Here is a 21,210-nt window from a genome sequence, read left to right on the forward strand (position 1 = left end):
TCTAAAAAATACATTAATACCAGGCAAAAATAAGCATCACATGAAGTCAGCTGATATATGGTACTCCAAGGAAATGACTGGAATTCTATCTTATTTTTGGAAGAGTAAGAAAAATCATGTGTGACATTGCTACGTATTTTTCTACCACAATTTGGGGAAAAAAGAAAATGAAAAGCAATCATCTTCCTTGTGCTAGCTACCAAGGCTGTTTCTTTCCTTCTTTAATTATTTAGCTTTGAAGAATGAAGTACACAGAACAATTAAATTCACGATATATTTTAAATGCAGCCTGCTGAATACTCGACGTATGAAAAATAAGTAGCAACAGATGATGCGACACAAGACTTTCTCTGGGAGATCTTTTCCTAAGGACCTCACTCTCTGTGTTTGTTAGAATCCCCATCGAGTCTGGCTTTTTGATTTCCCCTGCCTGTCCTCAGAGCATCCAGATGCACTTTGCGCCGCCCCCCCCCCCCCCGGGGGCACCTCACTGCACCGCAGCAAGGAGATAAAATAACTATCCCAGGATCTCAGGAGGCACAAAAGGTATCATTTGTGAAACTACCATCCCCATGCCTCCCTCCTTTGACCTCGTCTGCCCGGAGCAGTCTCTCTCACACAGCGGGTCTGCCGACCACGTCGCATGCAGGTTACATATTTGGTGAATCAGACACGTGATGGTGTTAATTTGGTGACTGCATCATGCATTCTGAGCACCTGGTTTCCTGTCAGTCATTATACTAGGTTTTAGGGGTAGAAAATCAGGAAGGTGTGGCCTCTTCCCTTGCATCAGGCTCTCTCACGGAGGAGTCAGAGTTCTAACAGCCAACAAAGAACAGCAAGGCTGCATGAGCATAAAGTAGGAGGAATGGGGAGCGGAGCAGAGCTGTGAGGGACTCATCCTGCCGGCAGAGACATGAAAATCTTCGCAAAGGAGAGGCCTTCGTGCTAAGCCCGGACAGATCTTCCCTGGCAGAAGTGGGAGAAGGGCATCGTGGGCCAGGTGGTGGCCTGAGGGGTCAGGGGGGCATGGAAGGCGGGACACAGTTTAAGATGCTTAATGGGGGGTGGTGGCAAATTAAAATGGGAAGAGAAACCCAGGCCAGAATATGAAGGACCTTGAATGTCAGGCTAAGTAAGGACTTTGGCCAAAGCAGTCTCTACCAAAGGACTCGGGGGGAAAAATAAAAAAAAAATTTAAAGGAGGCGTGTCCTCGTGTGCTGGGAGCAAGGAGCCAAGGGAGCGCGTCCCATGGGGAGGCCACTGGAGGCATCCACGGTGAAGGTGGTGGCGGTCAGACCCAGGTCAGGAACGCTGCAAGCCAAGAGGATGAGGTGATCTGAGAAGACTTCAAAGGGGGCAAGTGCAGGCGAGGGATGGAGTACTGAAGACGAGAGACGAAAAGGAGGCAGAGATGACTCCAGCTCTTCTACTGAGACCAGAGTAGCAGCTGATCCCTACGGAGAGCCTGTCCCAGGTCAGGCACTGTGCCAAGCTCATCTCAGGTGTTATGTACATTATGGCACTGAATGTTCACATGTGCGATTTAGGGCATATACCATTATTTTGTCTATTCTTCAAAAGAGAAATGATTTTTAAAAGCATTATTAGGGACAGAAAATGCAGTTAAAAATAAACTTTACAAATCACCAAGAAGATAAGAAAATTCTAAACTTGTACTCATCTAGTAAGTTACAAAATGTACAAAACAAAATGTGGATGATTAGCAAGAGAGAATTAATCGATCCCTCATCATACGAGAAAATTTCAGTATAGTGTTTTTTTCTTAAGAAAAGGTGAAGCACACAAAAAATAGGCTAGGAATCTGTCAATTTAATGATACAACCAGATAGTTAATTTAAAGACTGCATATAGAACCCTGTGTCTTAAAATTAGAGAATATCCATTCTCTCAAGAAATTTTTTACAAAAATGAATCATGCATCAGAATATAAACCAAACTCAACAAATTTCAAAGAATTAGTAATACAAGTTTTTCTAACAAATATAGCAAATTACAAGTCAATAACAAAAAGATAAGAATGTTTTGCATACATTTGCAAATTAGAAATTCTAAATAAGTCCTAGGTTGAAGGAGAAACTGCGACAGAAACTAAAAATATGTAGAACAAAGCAATAATGAGAATACTGCCCATTAAACCGTGTGGACTCAAATAAAGATGTAATTAAGGAAATGTATAGCACAAGTTGTGATTATATTAGAAAAATAGAAATGCTGAAATTAAGAAGCTAAGTGTAAACTTAAAAGTTAAGAAGAGAGGATAATGAGACAGGGTAGAACAGAGATTAATAAGGTAGAAACAAAGGTGCACTGGTGTCTCTGACCCATGAGCCACGTATGCAGGGAAGAGAATCAAAGCAGTTCTGCTGCAGGTAAAATATCTCAATAGAGAGTAAAGCTGCTGCCCAAAGTTGGCGGCCCGCACCTAGCAAAGAAGATTGCCTGGTTGTAGCACAGGAAACCACACTCATTAGAGAATATTAACAAAACCCAGAGTGTCCAGAAATTGATATCCATAATGTCTAGGATATAGTGCAAGATTACCCTACTTACAAAGAACCCAAAAAGGAACACACTTTCAGCATAAAAAATTGAGTCTGACCCCAAAAGGAAACAGATTTCAGAACTGATAGACAAAGATCTTAAAATATATATTATAACTATGCTCAATGAATTAACATGAGCATGTTTTCAATGAATGAAAATCTCAGCAGGGAAATGAGAAATCTCCACAGAAAAACAGAAGCAGTAAAAAGAACAAAATGGAAAATCCTAAACATAAGAACATAGATGCTGAAATGTAAAAATGCACTGGTTGGCGTTGATAGTCAAATAATCATGACGAAAGACAAAGCGGCTTTCATGACAGATCATTAGAAATTATTCAAAGTGAAGAGAGGAAAAAAATTTTTAATGAACAGAGCATCAGAGACTCTTAGATAATATCAAGATTCCCAATATATGTGCAATTGGAGTTACCGGGAGAGGAGATGGATAATTAGAAAAAAATATTTGGCAAATTAACAGCTAAAGATTTGATGAAGACATAGATTTGCAGATACAAGAGGCTCATCACACACAGTAAACATACAGAAGCCCAATCAAAAGTGCATTGTAGGACGCCTGGGTGGCTCAGTCAGTTAAGTGTCCGCCTTCAGCTCAGGTCATGATGCCGGGGTCCTGTGATCGAGCCCCGCATCGGGCTCCCTGCTCTGCAGGGAGTCTGCTTTTCCCTCTGCCCCTACCCCAACTCATTCTCCCTCCCTCTCTCTCTCTCAAATAAATAAATAAAAATATTTTTTAAAAAAAGTAGTTTGTAGTTGGGCTGTTGGAAACTGAAGGCCACAAATCAATCTCGAAGACAGCAAAAGAAAAAATGCATAGGAATAGCATGCAGGGAAATAACAATTCAATTAATACCTGACTTCTCATTAGAAACCATGGTGACCAGAAGAAAGTGAAACAAAATTTCAAGAGAAAAAAATAAAAACTATCAACCTAGAAATCTATATTAAGAGAAAATATCCTTCAGGGCCCCCTGGTTGGCTCAGTCAATTAAGCGACCGACTCTTAATCTCAGCTCAGGTTTTGATCTCAGGGTCATGAGTTCAAGCCCCGTGTTGGGCTCCACGCTGGGTGTGGAGCCTGCCTAAATGGCTAACTGAACATAAAATAATAATAATAATAATAATAATAATTTTTAAATAATTTAGAAATTTTTTAAAAAATTAAAAGGAGAGAAAATATACTTCAAAAATGAAGGTTAACCGAAGACATTTTAAGATAAAACCAAGTTCAAGGACTCGATTGCCAGCAGATCCATACAACCAAACACCTAAAGCAAGTTCTCAAGAGGTTAGGAAAATGATAATACCTGGTATAAACTCAGATCCTAATGAAGAGTAAAACACATCAGAAATGTCAAATAATGGGCAAATGCAAAACACATTTTTTCCTTTTTGACTTTTTCTTCTTAATCTCTTCATCAACGATATACTGTTACAAACAATAATTGTGACACCTTGTGGAAGATGTAAAGTATCTAGATGTAATGCACATGAAAATGATAACAGCACGGGACGGGATGTGCACTGAAAACTTGACAGATTTCTGGATTTCTTGAGAAGTGGTACATTATTAACTCATTGCAGACTGAAAAGTGGAGTATATATTCTAATCCCTAGAACAAGCCCTAGAAGAAATGCAAATACAGCTAAAATAGTGAAAATAAAATTCTGAAGAGTATCTGACAATAAAATGGAAGCCATAAATAAGAAAGAGGGAAATAAGAAGTGGAGACAAGCCACACACACACAGGAACACAGCCGTATCAATAATTTCATTAAATGTGCCTCCAGGACATTTATGAAGATAGAACATATATGGACCACAAAAATGTCTTAATGAGTTTCAAAAGACTGAAATCATGCACAGAGTATTCTTTGATCCCATGAATTTAAATTAAAAATCTATAAAAATAAGAGGGCCCGAATAGCTTTATTTACTTGCAAATTAAACACCATGTTTCTAAATAATCACTGGGCCAAGCAGACATTGCGGGGGGCGGGGGGAGGGATTAGAAATTTGAACTGAATAGTAACGTAACTCGGCGTATCAAAATTCGTGAGATGTAGCTAACACCATCCACAGAGGGAAATTTTTAGCTTTGATAGTTTTATTAAAAAGGATAGAAAAATCAAACCAAAGATCTATGCTTCCTCCTTAAACTGGAGAAAGAAGAGAGAATTAAAACCAAAGCAAGTGGCAACACAGGATAAAAAAAGAAAAGAATGTAATTCTATGAAATAGAATAAAGAGTAGAAATGGTAATGTCACCTGATTTAAACGCAGTCTGCATGGTGTTGTTCGTTCAGCAACTGCTGATTGTGTGAGATGCCCAGGCCATCACACTGGCTCCCTATTACCACCTTCACTCAGAAAGACAGTATTTCTTCTCCCCATTGTGTGCCCACCTCCCCACCAGCAAGCCTGTCCTTCAGAAAATGTACTCTTCCATTCACAGTAGGTACACACAAGCCTCCGTGTCTGCAGACACCATACTGATCAGCGCAGGTATTTTACTGACTTCCTAAGGGGCTATTTGAAATCTCGGTTGGTCATACTGAGGACCACTGTCACCGTCGCTGAGGGTGGGATGTATAGATACAGGGATGCGCATGACCAAGACATGGTCAGCTCCTGTAGGGGCTGCAGGGAATGTTATGGACTAAGTGGAGACCGTCTTGCAGGATACGGATGTAGGTGTGAGCAAGTGCGTGTATGTGTGTACAGATTTTACCCAAGCTCTAGATACAGGAGATCAGTCCCCTTTGTGCCAAGTATTGCCTCTGCTTTCTGGTAGCGAGTTTCTTAACTAATCTGCTCCGTGTGTCCACTCTGTGTGTTCTACTCAAGAAAGTTCGAGATTGTCCTAGAGACTTTGGCCGTGTGCCATAGTGCTTTATATGTCAGTGTGTAGAGTAGGAGAAAAGATTCAGAGAGAAGCTTCATGTGAGGTTATGTGGAGAGCAGCTGAATATACTTTTCCAGATTAAAAGGACCCTTTGATGAAACACAGGATCTATTTTTGTCAGAACTAGTTGATTCCTTTGGTGAAAGTGTCCATCAGAAGCCTACTGAGTTCCTTAATGTCTCGTGTTTCCTTTTTATTTCCTCTCTTGCAGATAAAGAATTCATCTACAGAGAACAGAAAGGAAGTGTGATCCTGCGGAATGTTGAAACAAATATTTCTACAGTGTTAATAGAAGGCAAAAAAATTGTAAGTACTCTCTCTAATGACCAGGATAATTTCAGTTTTCCCTCCTGCAAGTCAATAAAGCAGAAAATGACTTTGGGTTTCAACTTTTAGTAGGAGCCGAGCAGAAGCAATAAACTTGTAATACTATAGCCTGAGCAACTAAAGATAATGTGAAATTGAAACCACACTAATTTAATAAGATGAAAGCAGTTTCTTCCAGCGTGTGGGACATTTCTCTGCAGGTGTTGGAAACAAGTGTTGCATGCCATATATAATGGGACGATAACGTCCTAAGGCTTTAGACTTTTACGGAACAATTGCAGTAATGCACAGAGAATACCTCAGGAGGCCTTGCTCAATCTCGTTTTTTTTTTTTTTTTTTTAACTCCACAAGCACAGGGAATATTAATTTAGGCACTGACTGTGCCCGCTCTGATGACATTAAGGGATGTTTATGCTTTAAAACGAGTACTGAGTCGATATGAATGCCACCGCTTTGGAATCTGGAAAAACCTGGTTTCCCAAAGATTTAAGTAACATTAAGATTCAGAGTTCATGTACAGCTGAAGATATTTATTAAAAACCTTCACTGAAGTTCTGCACCAAAAATCAATTTGAAGAGAATTCACTTTTTTCTTTTACAGTACGTTTATGCTCATCATTATAAAGAGTAAACCTCCAGCTTTAGGGAGTGCATTGCTTTCTTATCCAATATACAAGTATTCAGAATCAGAACGATCATTACACACCTCTGATGTGAATCAGAGACACAGGTGCCCTGAAATCCGAGAATCCAAGCATTAGAGGAAAACCACAGGAAAGATTAGTCAGCTCCCTGGTTTTACAGGTAAGGATCCGGAGCCCAGAGCTGGGGAGTGACCTTTTCAGGGTCCCACAGCCGGTTGGTGACCCCATCCCCCAGCCCATGGAAATGCTACTCTACCTCCTTCCCCTCTTCAAGAACATTCAACTCCCTAAATATTTTTGTTTCATTTATTTTTGGTGTAAACATACTTTTTTTCTTTAAGATTTTATTTATTTGGGAGAGAGAGAGAGAGAGAGCACAAGTGAGAGGGTAGGGTCAGAGGGAGAAGAGACTCCCCGCTGAGCAGGGAGCCCGATGCAGGACTCGATTCTGGGACCCCGGGATCATGAACTTGAGCCAAAGGCAGATGCTTAACCAGCCAAGACACCCAGGGGCCCAACATATTTTTTTCTTAAAAAAAAAAAAAAACTTGTTGGGGTTTAGTATTAAACGGATCCTCCCTTTACCTAGACTGTTTGCTGGTATAAAGGAGGCCTAGCAAGGTTACATCATGGTGTCGTTCCCAAAATGATAGCGTTATCAAATTAAATCATATTCTGCAAAGTGAGACCCAAAAAGGAGGAATGTGCATGCCTTTTTGCATTAAAAAAATCATCTTTGGTAGAATTACTCCCCTGAGAAAATCTCATTCAACCCACTTAAAAATACTAAAATTGCAGAAATGGTTTTGTAATATTAATCGAGTGGAGGAAATGATCAGACTGTTGCTGAGGGTAAGTGCATTTTAATGTCAGCCTGTTATCCCTACCTCTGTGAGGACGTCAGGTTAGTACAAGCCAGGCGCGCCCTGCACGCAGCTGCACTTAGTAACAAAATACAAGAACAGGAACTGTCTTCTCTTTCTCAGATCAATAGCTTGTGACAGATCATGTATTTTAACTGAGGTTATTTTAGCCAAATAATAAGCCAACTTCAGAAACCACCTTAGGTAAGAAAAGGAGAAGAGCTCCTCTGAGAATTGGTGGGCTTATTCCATACAGTGCAATCTTTTTCTCCTTAAGATGTCATTATTCACTCATATCACAAACACTGAAGGAGCACCAAACGTGCAGAGCCCGACTGATATTATTCAGGATCATGCCTAGTTTATTCTTGTCTCAAAGGCTCCATTTAAGCGCTTCTGTAAGCAAACCTCAAAAGAAGGAGAAAGAGGGAAGTCAGTTCGGGGCCGCATCATCATCATCCAGGATGCAGAAGTCCCGTGTTTAGGTTCTGCTGAGCCAGTCATTAAAGTTCTTGTGCCTCAGTTGCACGGCCTAGAACATGGGTCTTCCGTGAGAGGCACCATGGACCGTCTTTCTCCTCTGTGTTTTCTTGAGCAAGTAGCGAGAAAGTGAAGCATGATGTTGTGAGGGGCGAGTCTGCAGGGTCGTCTGCACCCGGAGGAACTGAGTGGGCGGCTTTGAGTGGGGACGTGGAGCCGAGGCTCTTGGGCGTTCTGTTCCCTTGCCTTTCCGATGACTGACCAGGGGGCCGCTTCTTATTTGAAACCCAGAAGCCTTGAGATTGTTTACATGATAAAACTGACAGGTTTTTGAGGTTGGTCTGTGAAAGGTCTGAAACTGGTGGGAGAAATCGACGCGGAGTTGTGTGTGCAGGGGTCAGCGGGATGTTGAACTCTTCCCCCCCCCCCCCCCCCCCCCCCGCCCGTTGGGACTGCACTTTGTTCCGTAGCGACAGGACCTCAGGCCCGTTGTATAAGCTCTGTGCGCCTCCATGGGGTGTTGCAGGGACTGAGTGACAGGTTATATGTCACATGCTGGAATGTGGGCAAGAGAGCATTCGGCTGGAGCAGAGAGCCCAGGCGGCTCAGGGCTCAGGCAGGTGAGCGCATGACTGAGTCAGCGGTAGCAGCGGTGGAATCTGCACCCCCCGATTTTTTTAACTCCTTCTCTGTAGGCGGTCAGGCGAGGCTGCTTCCCAGGCAGGGTCCTCGAAGCTACCCTCTGGTCCTGGGGATTATAGCAAGAGGCACTCTCTCAGATTCTCAAAAACAAGAAATCAAACCTAAACTAACTTTCACTTGAATTACGTATTTGATATCCCAGGAACTCCATGACATTACATTTTATTTACTCTTATTTTAAACATAATTTAAATGCCAAATGATGTATTTTATTTTTATGCCCCTAGGAGATACTTTTGTCAACAAATCAACAAATTATAAAAAGCTCTTTGTTACGTTATATATTCAGTTTTTTCCCTGAGAAATGAAACCCTGTAAGTATGTCTTTGGGCCCAGACTGGGTCTTTGGATATTTGGACAATGGCTGCCTGGTTCCTGAGAAATCTTATGGATCTTTTCTCTACTGAGGAGAACACTGACTTCTTTTTTCCTTCCTTCTCTTCCTTTGCTATCCATTTCTCTGTATATCCTGTCATCTATCTATCCATCTGTCCAAACATCTATCTGTCCATCTGTCTGTCTATCCGTCTGTCCACCCATCCATCTTCTATCCATCTGTCCATCCATTCATTGTGTTCGGAAAGCACCTTGGCAATACGTTCAAGATTAGTAAAAATATGTATACATTTCTGCTCATTCCAGGGAATTTTTTATAAGTAAATAATCTAAAAATTGAAAATATCTGAAGCTAGGGAAGTAATTAAATACAAATAGGTGACATATGTAGCCATGAACAGTTACGAACACAATAGTAATATGGAGATATGTATGATGTTACCTTAAACAAACACAGAAGAATACAATATTATACTTCAATTAGCAACTGTCAGCATCATCTCTGTGTATTGAGAAGGCCAGGAAGTGCTCACTGCACTGTGCAAAAAGCTCTTCTGGTTGGGTGGGGAAAACTTTGCATATTATTTTTCATGGTAATGATTTCCATAATTGCTGTTTCAAGGCCCCTTATTCAATGATTTTAATCAGATTTTTAAGAATTCAGCATTACGTTCCAAAGAGATTAGACTTCCTCCAGCAATGAATATGGAGGAGCCACAAACAGGTCTGCAAGTGCTTGGAAGGGCAAACACGTGCACACAAAAAGCATCCTGTTGCTCTGCTTCTGTCAGGTTTTCTTACTTTTTATGTCTTCGCTTGTTTAATTACTAATCTACTTGTTTTAATTACTTATTTAAATTGCTAAATTAACATTTAAATAAAAAGTCCTCTTGTTTCTTTAATTTATGCTCCCCTTTGATTTTATATAATCACTAGACTGTAGAATTTGAATTTTTATCTGTCTCTAAAAATTAATGAATTCTGACTCCTCACAGAGAGGGACGTAATTACAAGTATTACTAGACCCATTCCAGAATCAAGAGGAATTATGGGTTCCTGGTGCTGCGGAGGAACTCCAGAATTTGTTGGAGATCAGAACTGGAGACGACTTTTTTTTTTTTTCCTTTTTTCCTTCATCCAGTAGGCTTGACTTTCACAAGTATTAGTTTTCACTTCATTCTGTTTCATTTAATTTCCTTCAAGGTCTTCATGCGCCTGTGGTCTCATGTTTGGAGGAGGAAGAAGCCCACCTGCCTGAGCTGTTCCTGTCCGTCCTCGGTAGAGCCCTGGGTGCGAGCTCAGGACGCAGGGCTCCCGCAGGTGGGCTCCCGCAGGTGGGCTCCCGCAGGTGGGAGGGAGCCCCGGCCCCTGGCTAGTGGACCCACCCCCCACTTCACCTGCTCTTATCCTCCTGCTCTGGGGGACACACGCCCCCAGCAGACCAGCGGCTGGACCGGAGCAGGCTTGCATGGCCAGCAGGCACTGCCAACCCGAGGCTGGCTGCACTGAGCACCTAAGTACAAAGCAGGAAGGGGAAGTGGCCTTGTTTTTGTGTGTAGTTGAGAAGGCAAAAAACGGACGCCCCGAAAGCCCACTGAACTGTTTTGTGTGACTCACAGAGTGGTTTCTGCAAACTGGAAATCCAGGTCTCTGGCTTCTCTTGAAAAATAACAGTATCTGGCCCACAGCGGGCTTCGTGTTCTCGCAGACAGCAGATGTTGGCTGGGGGAATTGGGTAGCAGCTGCCCATCCCGCACGGGGGCCACACTCACTGACTTCTAGCCAGACTGGCCTCTGAGTTGCAAATCCCCTGCATCCTGGAACAAAGGGATGGCATCCAGAGTCACTGTCTTTTGCAAGAACGTTGCCAAAAGCTGGGGTTCACACTCTGTCTATTCTGTGTCTGCAGGGTTCTGTCTGCCCTGTCCTTCTGCATCGTCTTTTCTTTTTCCCCTTGTGTCTCAGATGCTCTTTCTTTTTGTTCCTCTTTTCTTTCTTTTCACTCTTCCTTTTTTCTCTTTCTCTTATTGACAGAAAACAAAAACATTTTCCACTTATTCTTATTGTAATATTTATTTCATAGGCTACTCTGTTCTTAATTTTTAAAAGTACGTGAGGAGAATATTTTATACCTGTGTCTTTATTTTTTTTAAAGGTTTTTTATTTATTTATTTGACAGACAGTTAGAGAGAAGAGCACAGCAGAGGGAATGGCAGAGGGAGAGGGAGAAGCAGGCTCTGCACTGAGCAGGGAGCCCGATGCGGGACTCGATCCCAGGACCCTGGGATCATGACCTGAGCCGAAGGCAGACGCTTAACCATCTGAGCCACCCAGGCGCCCTATACCTATGTCTTTAAAAGACCTGAAAATAAATAAAGTAGCAGCTTCATTTCTCTGGCCCCCCACCTGCTGTCCTGTGCAGGTTAAGGGTGGCCTGATGCAGCGCTTCCATCACATCTGTGCTCAGTCATTAGACGTTAAACAAGTGTGTCCTCTGAGCAAGGTCCTGGGCTAGACCAGGTGGGTGGGTGGGTGTGTGGAGGCAAGGATTAAGAAACAGGTTGACTCTTGGGGACCTTTCCACCCAGATCTAAAGAAGTACGCATTCGCGTGACATCTGTTCAGTGGAGCCTCCCCGGGCAGGGAGCCCCCGGTGGGAAGGAGAGAAAGGCAGGGATGTCAGCAGCAGACAGGGCTCGGAGAGGGCCGTCCCGCAGCCCCTGAGAGGCGAACACGATTAGAAGACATGTGGGAAGTAGCGTCCTTGCTCGGCAGTAAAAAGGCTGAGAGGTGAAAATCCGGTGGGCAGCCTGGGCGAGCCAGCCACCCCGGCACAGGTGGTCTGGGGGCGGTTGGAAGGCCAGGTGGTGGCGTAGGGACCCAGGAGAAAGACAAGGAGCAGGCCGTCCAGCCCTTGACTCAATGCTTCAGTCTTTGCTGGAAACGGAAAGCGATGGGAGTTTTGAGCACAAGCCTGTGTGCTACAGAAAAATAAAGCTTGGGGCCAATGTGAGGGAGGTTGGGAGGAGGGAAGGATTGCAGGCAAGGAGCCCCTGGGACCGCTACCGGCCCCGGCGAAGCAGGAGGAGGTCCTGGTGAAGGCAGTGACTGGGGAACCCGGGAGGGAGGACTCTAAGTCCCGAGACAGAAGCAAATTGAGTCCGGGCCTGCGTTTCGTGTGCAGGCAGATGAGGTTGCAGCAACGGGCTGTGCTGTGTGGCGCGCAGGCGCAGATCTCACTTGCCCCCAGTGTGGAGGCGTAAGGGGCCGTGGAGTGGAAAACCGGGGCTCCCTGGAGGAAGAGGGCGCTGCAAGGTGACGTAGGGTGAATGAAATAAGAAGGGATATTTGAGTGCTTACAATGCAAACACTACACACATCTTCTTCTTTAACTGAAATCCTGTGAGCGGCAGTTACTTTATAGTCTTCTTACTTTACAGATGATAAAACAGGTTTATAGAGGCTAAAATATCTTTTTCTGAGTCACGTAGCTGGTAGCTGAGAGTCTCCAGGGCTGAACTTGGCCTTGTTGAATTCTGAACTGCCTCATTTCTAGGTCGCATATGGGGTCGGCTGCAGCCAGCGGCCCAGGACACAGGAGGGTACCTCAGCCTTGGGCATGTGGTTCCCCCTGCCCAGGTCCATGAGCCCCACCTCTGCAGGTCCTGGCGGCCACTGCACGTTGCCCTGAAATAAAGCTTACACATGCAAAATACTGAGTCAGGCGAGCCTGACGCAAGACCTCCTGGTGTTTGTGGGTGGAATCACCTGTTTTCAAGGTGAGAGACTTTGCTCGGTGGCAGGTCCCCTCTGCTCTGTGGTAGCTGCATTTTCACACTTCTTCTGGCTCTTAGAACTGGTGCGGGAGTGCTACCTGCTTCTGTCCAAGTCCACATGCGATGCTTTTTCGGTGCATCAGGGGCCCAGATGCAGAGGGTGGCTGCCATCCCCTTGAGGACTGCTGGCCCCCCCGCCCCGGCCCTCCTTCCTCGTGGGCTGGGAAGGGCAGCTTCAGACCCCCATCTCTCCGAGAGCCCCTGGGGGGTTGCACACGGTGTCCTCCTAACTCGTTTAATCTTTTCGATGTCTGGCTTTGGTTTTATCCTAACTAATCTTGTCTATTTCGTCCTCATTTACCTTTATGAGGAGATTTGCACAGAACAGCCCATGGATGTGTTTATCGGGAGATTTGCACAGAACAGCCCATGGATGTGTTTATGCCTCCTGCTCTTCGTTTCCTTTCCATTACATGACAGTTTGGGGCGTTCTATCGTTCTCTGTCTCTTTCTTTCACTAATGGCCACCTTTCCTTCCCTGCATTTCTAATCCCATATATATTTATCTATTCCATGAAAACAGTGTACACCAACCCTTTAGATAAGTGTCTCACCAGAAACATGCCCACAATTTTATATCTGTGGGGTTGTCATAGAGGTAGACTGATATTTTTTACAGTCAGGATGATGTTATTAAAAAATTGTGGCAGTGATTATGATTAAATAGCCCCAAATAATGCAAAATGTAGACTACACACCAACCTCAGCAGCGAGTTGGGCGCAAACATTATAGATGCAATATTGGCGAGTCGAGCTCACTCATGTACCAGAATCATAATGTGCTCCAAATCAGGTACTCGTGACAACAGCATTTAAATATCAAGAAATCAATCAACAAAACCCATTACAACTACAAAATAACAGAAAATCCTTATGGTTACGTCACAAGACCCTCAAAACGTACCTGGTAAATCTTATCGGCAACTTCTACGAAAATTTCTGGGTAATATGAGAGAGAAAACCTGCTTAAATATGATAAAAATCATTTACCAGAAGCCATCTAGAAGTGAAACCCATTCTCAATGGCGAACAGTGAAGCCATTTCAATTATCGTCAGGCCAGAGTACTCACCATCACTATTCATATTTCATGTGTTCTTGGAGATAGCAGGGAATATGCAATACACAAGCAAACTCAGAGATGCGGAGAGGAGCCAGAGAACGGGAGAAAAAGGTCTCTCTTTTCCTGGTAACATGATTCCCTCCCTTGAAAATCTAAAAGATGTTAAACAAGCTACAATTAATAAGAAAAAAATTTCCATATGGCTGAATACAAGAAATACATAAATAAATCAATAGCTCTCTCTCCATGAACATAAGTACCTAGAAGTGTGAGTAGTCCATTCACTGTATGAACAAAAACTATAGAGTCCTATATTAAATCTAAGAACAGTGTGAGATTTAAAGCAAACTATAAGATCTTTCTGAATATTTGAAAAAATCTAAGGTATAATGTAATCTTAGATAAGAAGATAAAATTAAATATGCTAAATCTCTTAAAATTGATATCAGACTTTAATACAATCCTAATCAGAACTATGGAAGAAATTTAATGTTAAACATTTGATAAATTATCTTAACTGCCATACACAAGAGTAAACACCTGAATGAAGCCATAAAAACTCTTAAGCGTATGGTAACGTGTACTCGTTTGCCTGATATCAAAACACACAAGAAAGAATTGCACTCAGCTCAGCAACAGTAACAGCTAACACTTTTGAGTACTTGTGATGCACCAGGCATTGGAATGACTTTATTGAATTTTCACATCCACCATGGAGCACAGATATTATCTCCATTTTACAGAGGCACAGAAAGGGTAAGAAATTTTCTGAATTTCACATAGTAAGTGGGGTAAGCAGCATACACATCACAGACTTTTTGAATCCATGGTACAAGCTCAAAACCCTCCACGTTTGTATGGGAATAGCGCAGAGAGGGGTGCAAGACTACAGAATTCAGATGGGCGTTCCAGTGTCAGGGAGTATTTGATACATCGGGGGAATCGATGGCCTAATTAGAAAACAGCACCAGCGGCGCCTGGGTGGCTCAATCGTTTAAGCGCCTTTGGCTCAGGTCATGATCCCAGGGTCCTGGGATCGAGCCCTGCATCGGGCTCCCCGCTCAGCGGGAAGCCTGCTTCTCCCCCTCCCACTCCCCCCTCTCATGCTCTGTCTCTTTCACTCTCTCTCAAATAAATAAATAAAATCTAAAAAAAAAAAAAAAAAAAAAGAAGGAAGGAAGGAAAACAGTGCCGGCACACCTACGCTATCTACAAGGAGATAATGTTGGATTTCACAAATATATGAAATTAAATTCCACTTGGAGTAAAAGTTTAATGTTAGAAAGAAAATTCATTGCTTGGTTTAGCACAGAAGAGACAAAATTTCCAAAATACAAATTCCAGAAGCTGTAAAAAAAGAAGAGCCTTCTTTAACTTCCATAGAAATGTCTTAAATTTTAAAAGTTAAAAGGCAAAATCAATAGACAAATAGCAGACAATATCTGCAGTCCAGGGAACAAATGAAAGGCTAATATCTACAGACTACAAAGACTTCTTCCAAACTGATCAGGAAAGGACAAAGAATCTGGTCGAAAATGGGCAGAAATATTTCAAGAATTGACCTCAGGCAAACCTGAAACCACAGCTTGCTTTGCTTGGGAGATTTATCCTGATTCAAGTAGTCTTGGAGCAGATGTTCAGGAATGTGCTAGCACTGGATGTGGTTTTGCATCCATTATTTTGCACCTGGTGAAAAGGTGGACCTATGCCTACAATTTACAGTCATCGGTGGCTTGGGGGCCACGATGGTCGGAAGTGCATGAAACCATTCCTAAGAATGACAATGATGGGCTTCTCAAAAGAGCATAACAAATCCTCACTGTCTCAGCTTATCACTAGCCCCTGACCCTTTGTCAAGAATGTGACCCATACTGATTTCTAAAGGTAGAAAGTCACATTCTTTTCTGGTTTCTGTTGGTCTTATCTTTATACCAGTAACATCATGGCCGCTATTAGAACAACTGGGATTATATGTGGGTATAGCCATTCATTTATTCAGCAAATATTTATGGAGCGTCTCTTATGTGCCAGTCCCTGTTAAGCACTGGGAATACAGGTATGACAAAACAAACTACACTTCTCTTCTTGACATTTGGTCCTGGCCATGAGAATTTAAGATGATCAGAATTATCCTCCAAAAATAAACAACCTTAAAGCAGGACAACATAGGAGGGAAACAACAATTTTCATACTTTGGACAACAGGCAGTTCACAGCTGTGATCCCTGAGAGAGGGAAAACAAATTAAATGAGCTCAGCCATCACCTGAGCATTCTGCGTAAAGGTTTATTGCTGGACTTCACCAAGAGGAAAAACTCAAGCCTTCCATCTTGCTGAGTCAAGAAGACAGACCAGAGTTTGGGGCGGGCGGGGGGGCGGGCGGGGGGCGGGGGGGGGGGGGGGGGCGGGGGGCGGCGGGGGGGCGGCGGGGGGCGGGGGGCGGCGGGGGGGGCGGGGGGCGGCGGGGGGCGGGGGGCGGGGCGGCGGCGGGCGGCGGGGGGCGGGGAGCAATGGCTACAGTTTATAGGACAGAGCCCAAGAAGGGGAAGCTAACCAGAGAATGTTAAAAGAACCTGCATAGTGTTCCCTTTGAGACTTGGGTTGATTATTGATCCTTATACATAAAGAGTGAAACACCACAAGTCAGGATGAAATAAAGTTTCAAGTGAAGAACGATTATCAGACCCTATAAGGTGAAAAATTCCCAGAGCTCAGGCACTGCCAAGAATCATTTCAGTTTCTCTAAGCCACAAGACATTAACACTCTGGAAGAGCAACCCCTTGGGGCAAAGGACAGTGAGCCCTAAAATGATGGCTATTACAGAACCACCTTTAAAACATCTTAAAGACACACTTTGAAAGAATGGAGTTAATCCCCACATAATTAGCCGCCTGTCATAAAAAGTCCAGCATTCTTTGAAGAAACATGAAAAATCCAAGAGAAAATTCAAAATATCTCATGTTCATTTTTTAAAAAAATTACTGTATAAACAAAGAAGCAGGGAAAATGTGACCTATAAAGAGGAGAAAAATTAGTCAATAGAACAGACTCACAAATAAAGAGATAATAGAGTTAGTAGAAAAACATATTAAAACTGCCATGATAAATGTGTTCCAGATGCTCAAGGATATAAGAAAATCATGAGCATTATGACAATAAAAACTAAAGATTATAAAATTCCCTAATAAAGTTTCTAGAGATTAAAAATGAAATATAAAAATAAAAAAAATCTCTAGATTAACAACAGACTGGACACTACAGGGAAGCCAAGGGAGAAACCCTGAACTTTAACTGAAAGCAATAGAAAGTTTCCAAAAAGGGCACCTGGGTGGCTCAGTTGGTTAAGCGTCTGCCTTCGGCTCAGGTCATGATCCCAGAATCCTGGGATCAAGTCCTGCTTCGGGCTCCCAGCTCGGGGGGGAGCCTGCTTCTCCCTCTTCCCTCACTCACCTTGCTTGTGCTCTCTCGCGCGCTCTTTCTCTCTCAAATAAATAAATAAAATTTTTTTTAAAAAGTCTCCAAAATGAGGAACTGATAGGCGAAAAAGTATTTAAACAAAATTTGTACTGCACCTCAGTGACTTGTTAGACAACACAAAATGAGCAAATACAGCTGTTACTAAAGCCCTAGAAAGAGAAGACAAGAGAAACTTTTGAAGACTAATGACTGAACTTTTTAAATTTGATACCAGAACTCAATAAGTCTCAAGCATAATAGACATAAATAAAACCACACCAAGGCATAGGATAATCAGGTTACTGAAAACTAGTGAAAAGGAGAACAATTTTCATGGCAGCTAAGGAAAGAGACATATTATGTACAGAAAAACAAAGAACAGTGACAGCACACTCCTTACCAGACATTTTCCAAGTCAGAGGACAGTGGAATGGCACCTTTAAAGCCCTGGGAAAAAAAAGTGTCAATGTAGAATTCTACATGCAACAAAAATACCTTTCAACACTAAAGATAAAGAAACTGGAAACAAAATCTGAGCGTGTTCATTGGCCACACACTAGCACTATGAGAAATTGAAAGGAAGTTCTTTGGAGTAAGAAAGATTATACCAGCTGAAAATTTGGATCTACATAATGGAATGAGGAATGCCAAGAATGGTACATATGGTCAACATGTAGCTAAGCTTTTGGTGGAAACTTAAAGAAAATGGATTAACTAGTCCTGAAAAAATACATCTGTCTTTTTATAAAAGGGTCCGTTAAATGATGTGGTGAAACTAGCCAGCTCCTTTTAATGTACACTTGTAGAAGACTTCTGTCTAATTCTTTTTTCCAGTGCTACATGTTGACTAAGACACAAAACATACACACATAAAATCTTTGGGATGTGTTAGGATTTTCTTGAGCAGAATACCCAGGCGGAAGCGATCTGACACGATATGGGGTGAGGGGTAACTCCAACATAAAGGACAGGTTTTCTGTATCACTATGTCCGTAAGTTCCCCCTATTACTCCTAGAGGATTCAAAGGTTAGTTTTAAAAAGGAAGACCCAATTATAAGCCTTCTATGATATGTACTTTCAATGTAAAGACATAGGTTAAAATTAAACGGATGTAAAAGAGATACTCTCTCCAAACACTAACCAAAGGAAAGCTGAATGGTTATTTTAATATCAAAGTAGACTACAGAATAGCCCTTATTACCAGAAATAAAAATAAGTATTTCATAATGATAAAGGAGTCGGTTCTTCAAGAAGGCATAAGAATCCTGAAGGTGGGGCACGTGATGTGATGAGTACCGGGTGTTATGTGCAACTGATGAATTATTGAACTCTACCTCTGAAACTAATGATGTACTATATGTTAGCTAATTGAACTTAAATAAAAAATTTCTTTGAAATTTTAAAAAAAGAATCCTGAAGGTGTATGCCACTAGCAATAGAGCTATAAAATTTAAAGCAATAATCGAGGGCGCCTGGGTGGCTCAGTTGGTTAAGCGACTGCCTTCGGCTCAGGTCATGGTCCTGGAGTCCCGGGATCGAGTCCCACACCGGGCTCCCTGCTCGGCAGGGAGTCTGCTTCTCCCCCTGACTGTCCCCCCCTCTCATGTGCTCTCTCTCTCTCTCTCTCTCTCATTCTCTCTCTCAAATAAATAAATAAAATCTTTTAAAAAAAAAAAGCAATAATCGGTTGAACCCAAACCAAAAATGGACAAATCTACAATTAAAGTTGGAGATTCCAACAATCCTCTCTGAATACTTGATAGAACATGTAGGAAAAAAGACCAGTACAAATAGCAAAGTGTTGAAAGCACTGTTAACCAATGACCTGACTGATATCTGCAGATCACACCCTCACTAATAGCAAGGAACACATGCATTATGTGTGCCCATGGAATATTCACCAAAACTGATAAAAGTCTGGGCCACTAAACAAGTCTCAACATATCTCAAATGCTGAAAATTATACAAAAGATAGGCTCTAACAAATACATAATTAAACTAGAAATGAACAACAGAAAAATATCTGGAATGTAGCCTGATGATTAAAGATTAAACAACCTGCTTTTAAGTGACAAATCGGCCAAAGAAGAAATCAGATGGAAATTAGATACTATTGTGAAATGAAGGAAAATTAGGATGTATAATATCAAAATTTATGGTGTGCAGGTAGGCAGCACGTACAGGGAAATTTATAGCTTTAGGTGCTCATATTATTAGATTTAAGCTTTCACCTTAAGAAACTAGAAGAAAAAAGGGAAATTAAACATAATTACACAAGAAAGGCAATAAAGAGAAGAAATCAACTGTATGGGACAGAAAAAATAGTGGGAAAAAAAACAAAAAAACGACAACACCAAAGCTGGCTTTTGGAAAAGATCAATAAAATTGATCAAGAACAAAGATAAAGGACAAAAACCAGTAACAGGAACAGAGGAAGGTCCATCAGTACAGGTATGGAAAAAATAATGGAAAATATTAGTGATAGCCTTATATCAATAAATTTGACAATGAAATGAAATAAATGAAACGATATGAAAAAGTCCTTGAAAGACACAAATTATCACAGTTCACTGAAAATGAAATAGGTAGCCTCAATAGTCCTACATCAATATAAAAAATTGAATTAATAGATGAAAAGCTCCACATCTAGAAAACTCGAGGTGCAAATGACTTCACTGGTGAATTCAGTGTTTAAGACAAACATTACATCAGTTCTGTGCAAATTTACAAAACAAACACTTCCCAAGTCATTTATTAGGCTAGCACTGCCCCCAAATAACCAGACGAGGTTTTAGCAGAAAAGAAAACCACAGACTAATTTCCCTCATGAACACAGGCGCAAAAATCCTCCACAAAATAGCAAATCCAGTCCAGCAATATATAAAAGGCTAATACATCATGGCCAAATAGAGTTTATCCAAGGAATGCAAGTTTGCTTCAACATTTGAACATCAAACAATGTTATTTACCATTTCAACAGAGTAAAAAAAGCAAAACAACACAATCATCTCCGTAAATACAGAAAAAGCATTAGAGATTATTCAACATTCATTATAAAACTCAACATCCATTATAAAAATTCTGAGCAAACTGGAAATAGACAGGGACGTCTTCACTTGATAACAGACGTCTGCAAAAGCACCTTCCCCTAATCCACCAAACAGTGAGGAGTGAATGCCTCCTCCCTCAGATCAGGGGAAAGGTGAGGTGTCCACCCTCATGACTTCTACTGGGCATCGTCCTAGAGGTTCTCTGGAGTGTAATTAGGCTATAAAAAGAAGCAATAATGCATCCAGTTAGGAAAAGAAGAAAAAGAACTCTTTAGAGAAAATATGATTACATAGAAAATTCTAAAGAATCTACAAAAAAAAGTTGCTAGAACAATTAATGAAATTTAGCAGGGTTGCAGAGCATAAGGTTCCGGGCACCAAGATTAATTCTATTTCTGTCTCTTAGCAATAAACAATTGAATATTGAGACATGTATATTTTATATATACAAAACATCAGTAATACCAAATACTTTGGGATACATTTAAACAAAATATGGGCAAGAGCTATACCCTGGAAACTCCAAAGCATCGCTGAGAGAAATTAAGATTTCTTTTAAAATCTTTCCTATCAAGGAGCTTACATTCTAGTGAAGGGGACGAGCACTAGATAAATAAGTTAAATGTACGTTATTGTAATATGATTAAGCCTAGGAAAATAAGGGAAAGGGTAAGGAAACGTCAGAGGCAGACTGTTGAGATTTCTAGATGTCATGGCCACTGAGAGAGGCAAGGCGTCACTTGGGAGGCTTTCGAGAAGAAAGCTGACAGGTGACCACCTAGAGCATTTCAGGCAGGAGCCAGACCATCACAAGGGCCACGAGGCCAGCCTGTACCCGGCTTGTTCTGGGAAGGTGTAGACAGCAGTGTGGCTGGGGTGAGGGGGCCAAGGGGCCATAACTGGAGATGGGGACCGAGGCTGATGGGGACCAGGCAGCAGGCCCACTGCTCAGTGGGA

At 42.0% G+C, this 21,210-nt stretch overlaps 1 protein-coding gene across 5 annotated transcripts in view; it reads left to right on the forward strand.

Moving 5' to 3' along the window:
• Positions 1–21,210, forward strand: part of DPP6 (dipeptidyl peptidase like 6) — a 956,302-nt gene that overhangs the window by 659,557 nt on the left and 275,535 nt on the right. For all 5 annotated transcript variants that reach the window (XM_027574866.1, XM_027574864.2, XM_027574862.1 and 2 more), the window contains exon 4: positions 5,707–5,801. In XM_027574866.1, the coding sequence (XP_027430667.1) occupies positions 5,707–5,801 (95 nt within the window). The remainder of the gene's footprint in view (positions 1–5,706; positions 5,802–21,210) is intronic.

Source organism: Zalophus californianus, chromosome 12 (genome assembly GCF_009762305.2).
Source record: "Zalophus californianus isolate mZalCal1 chromosome 12, mZalCal1.pri.v2, whole genome shotgun sequence".
NCBI lineage: Eukaryota > Metazoa > Chordata > Mammalia > Carnivora > Otariidae > Zalophus > Zalophus californianus.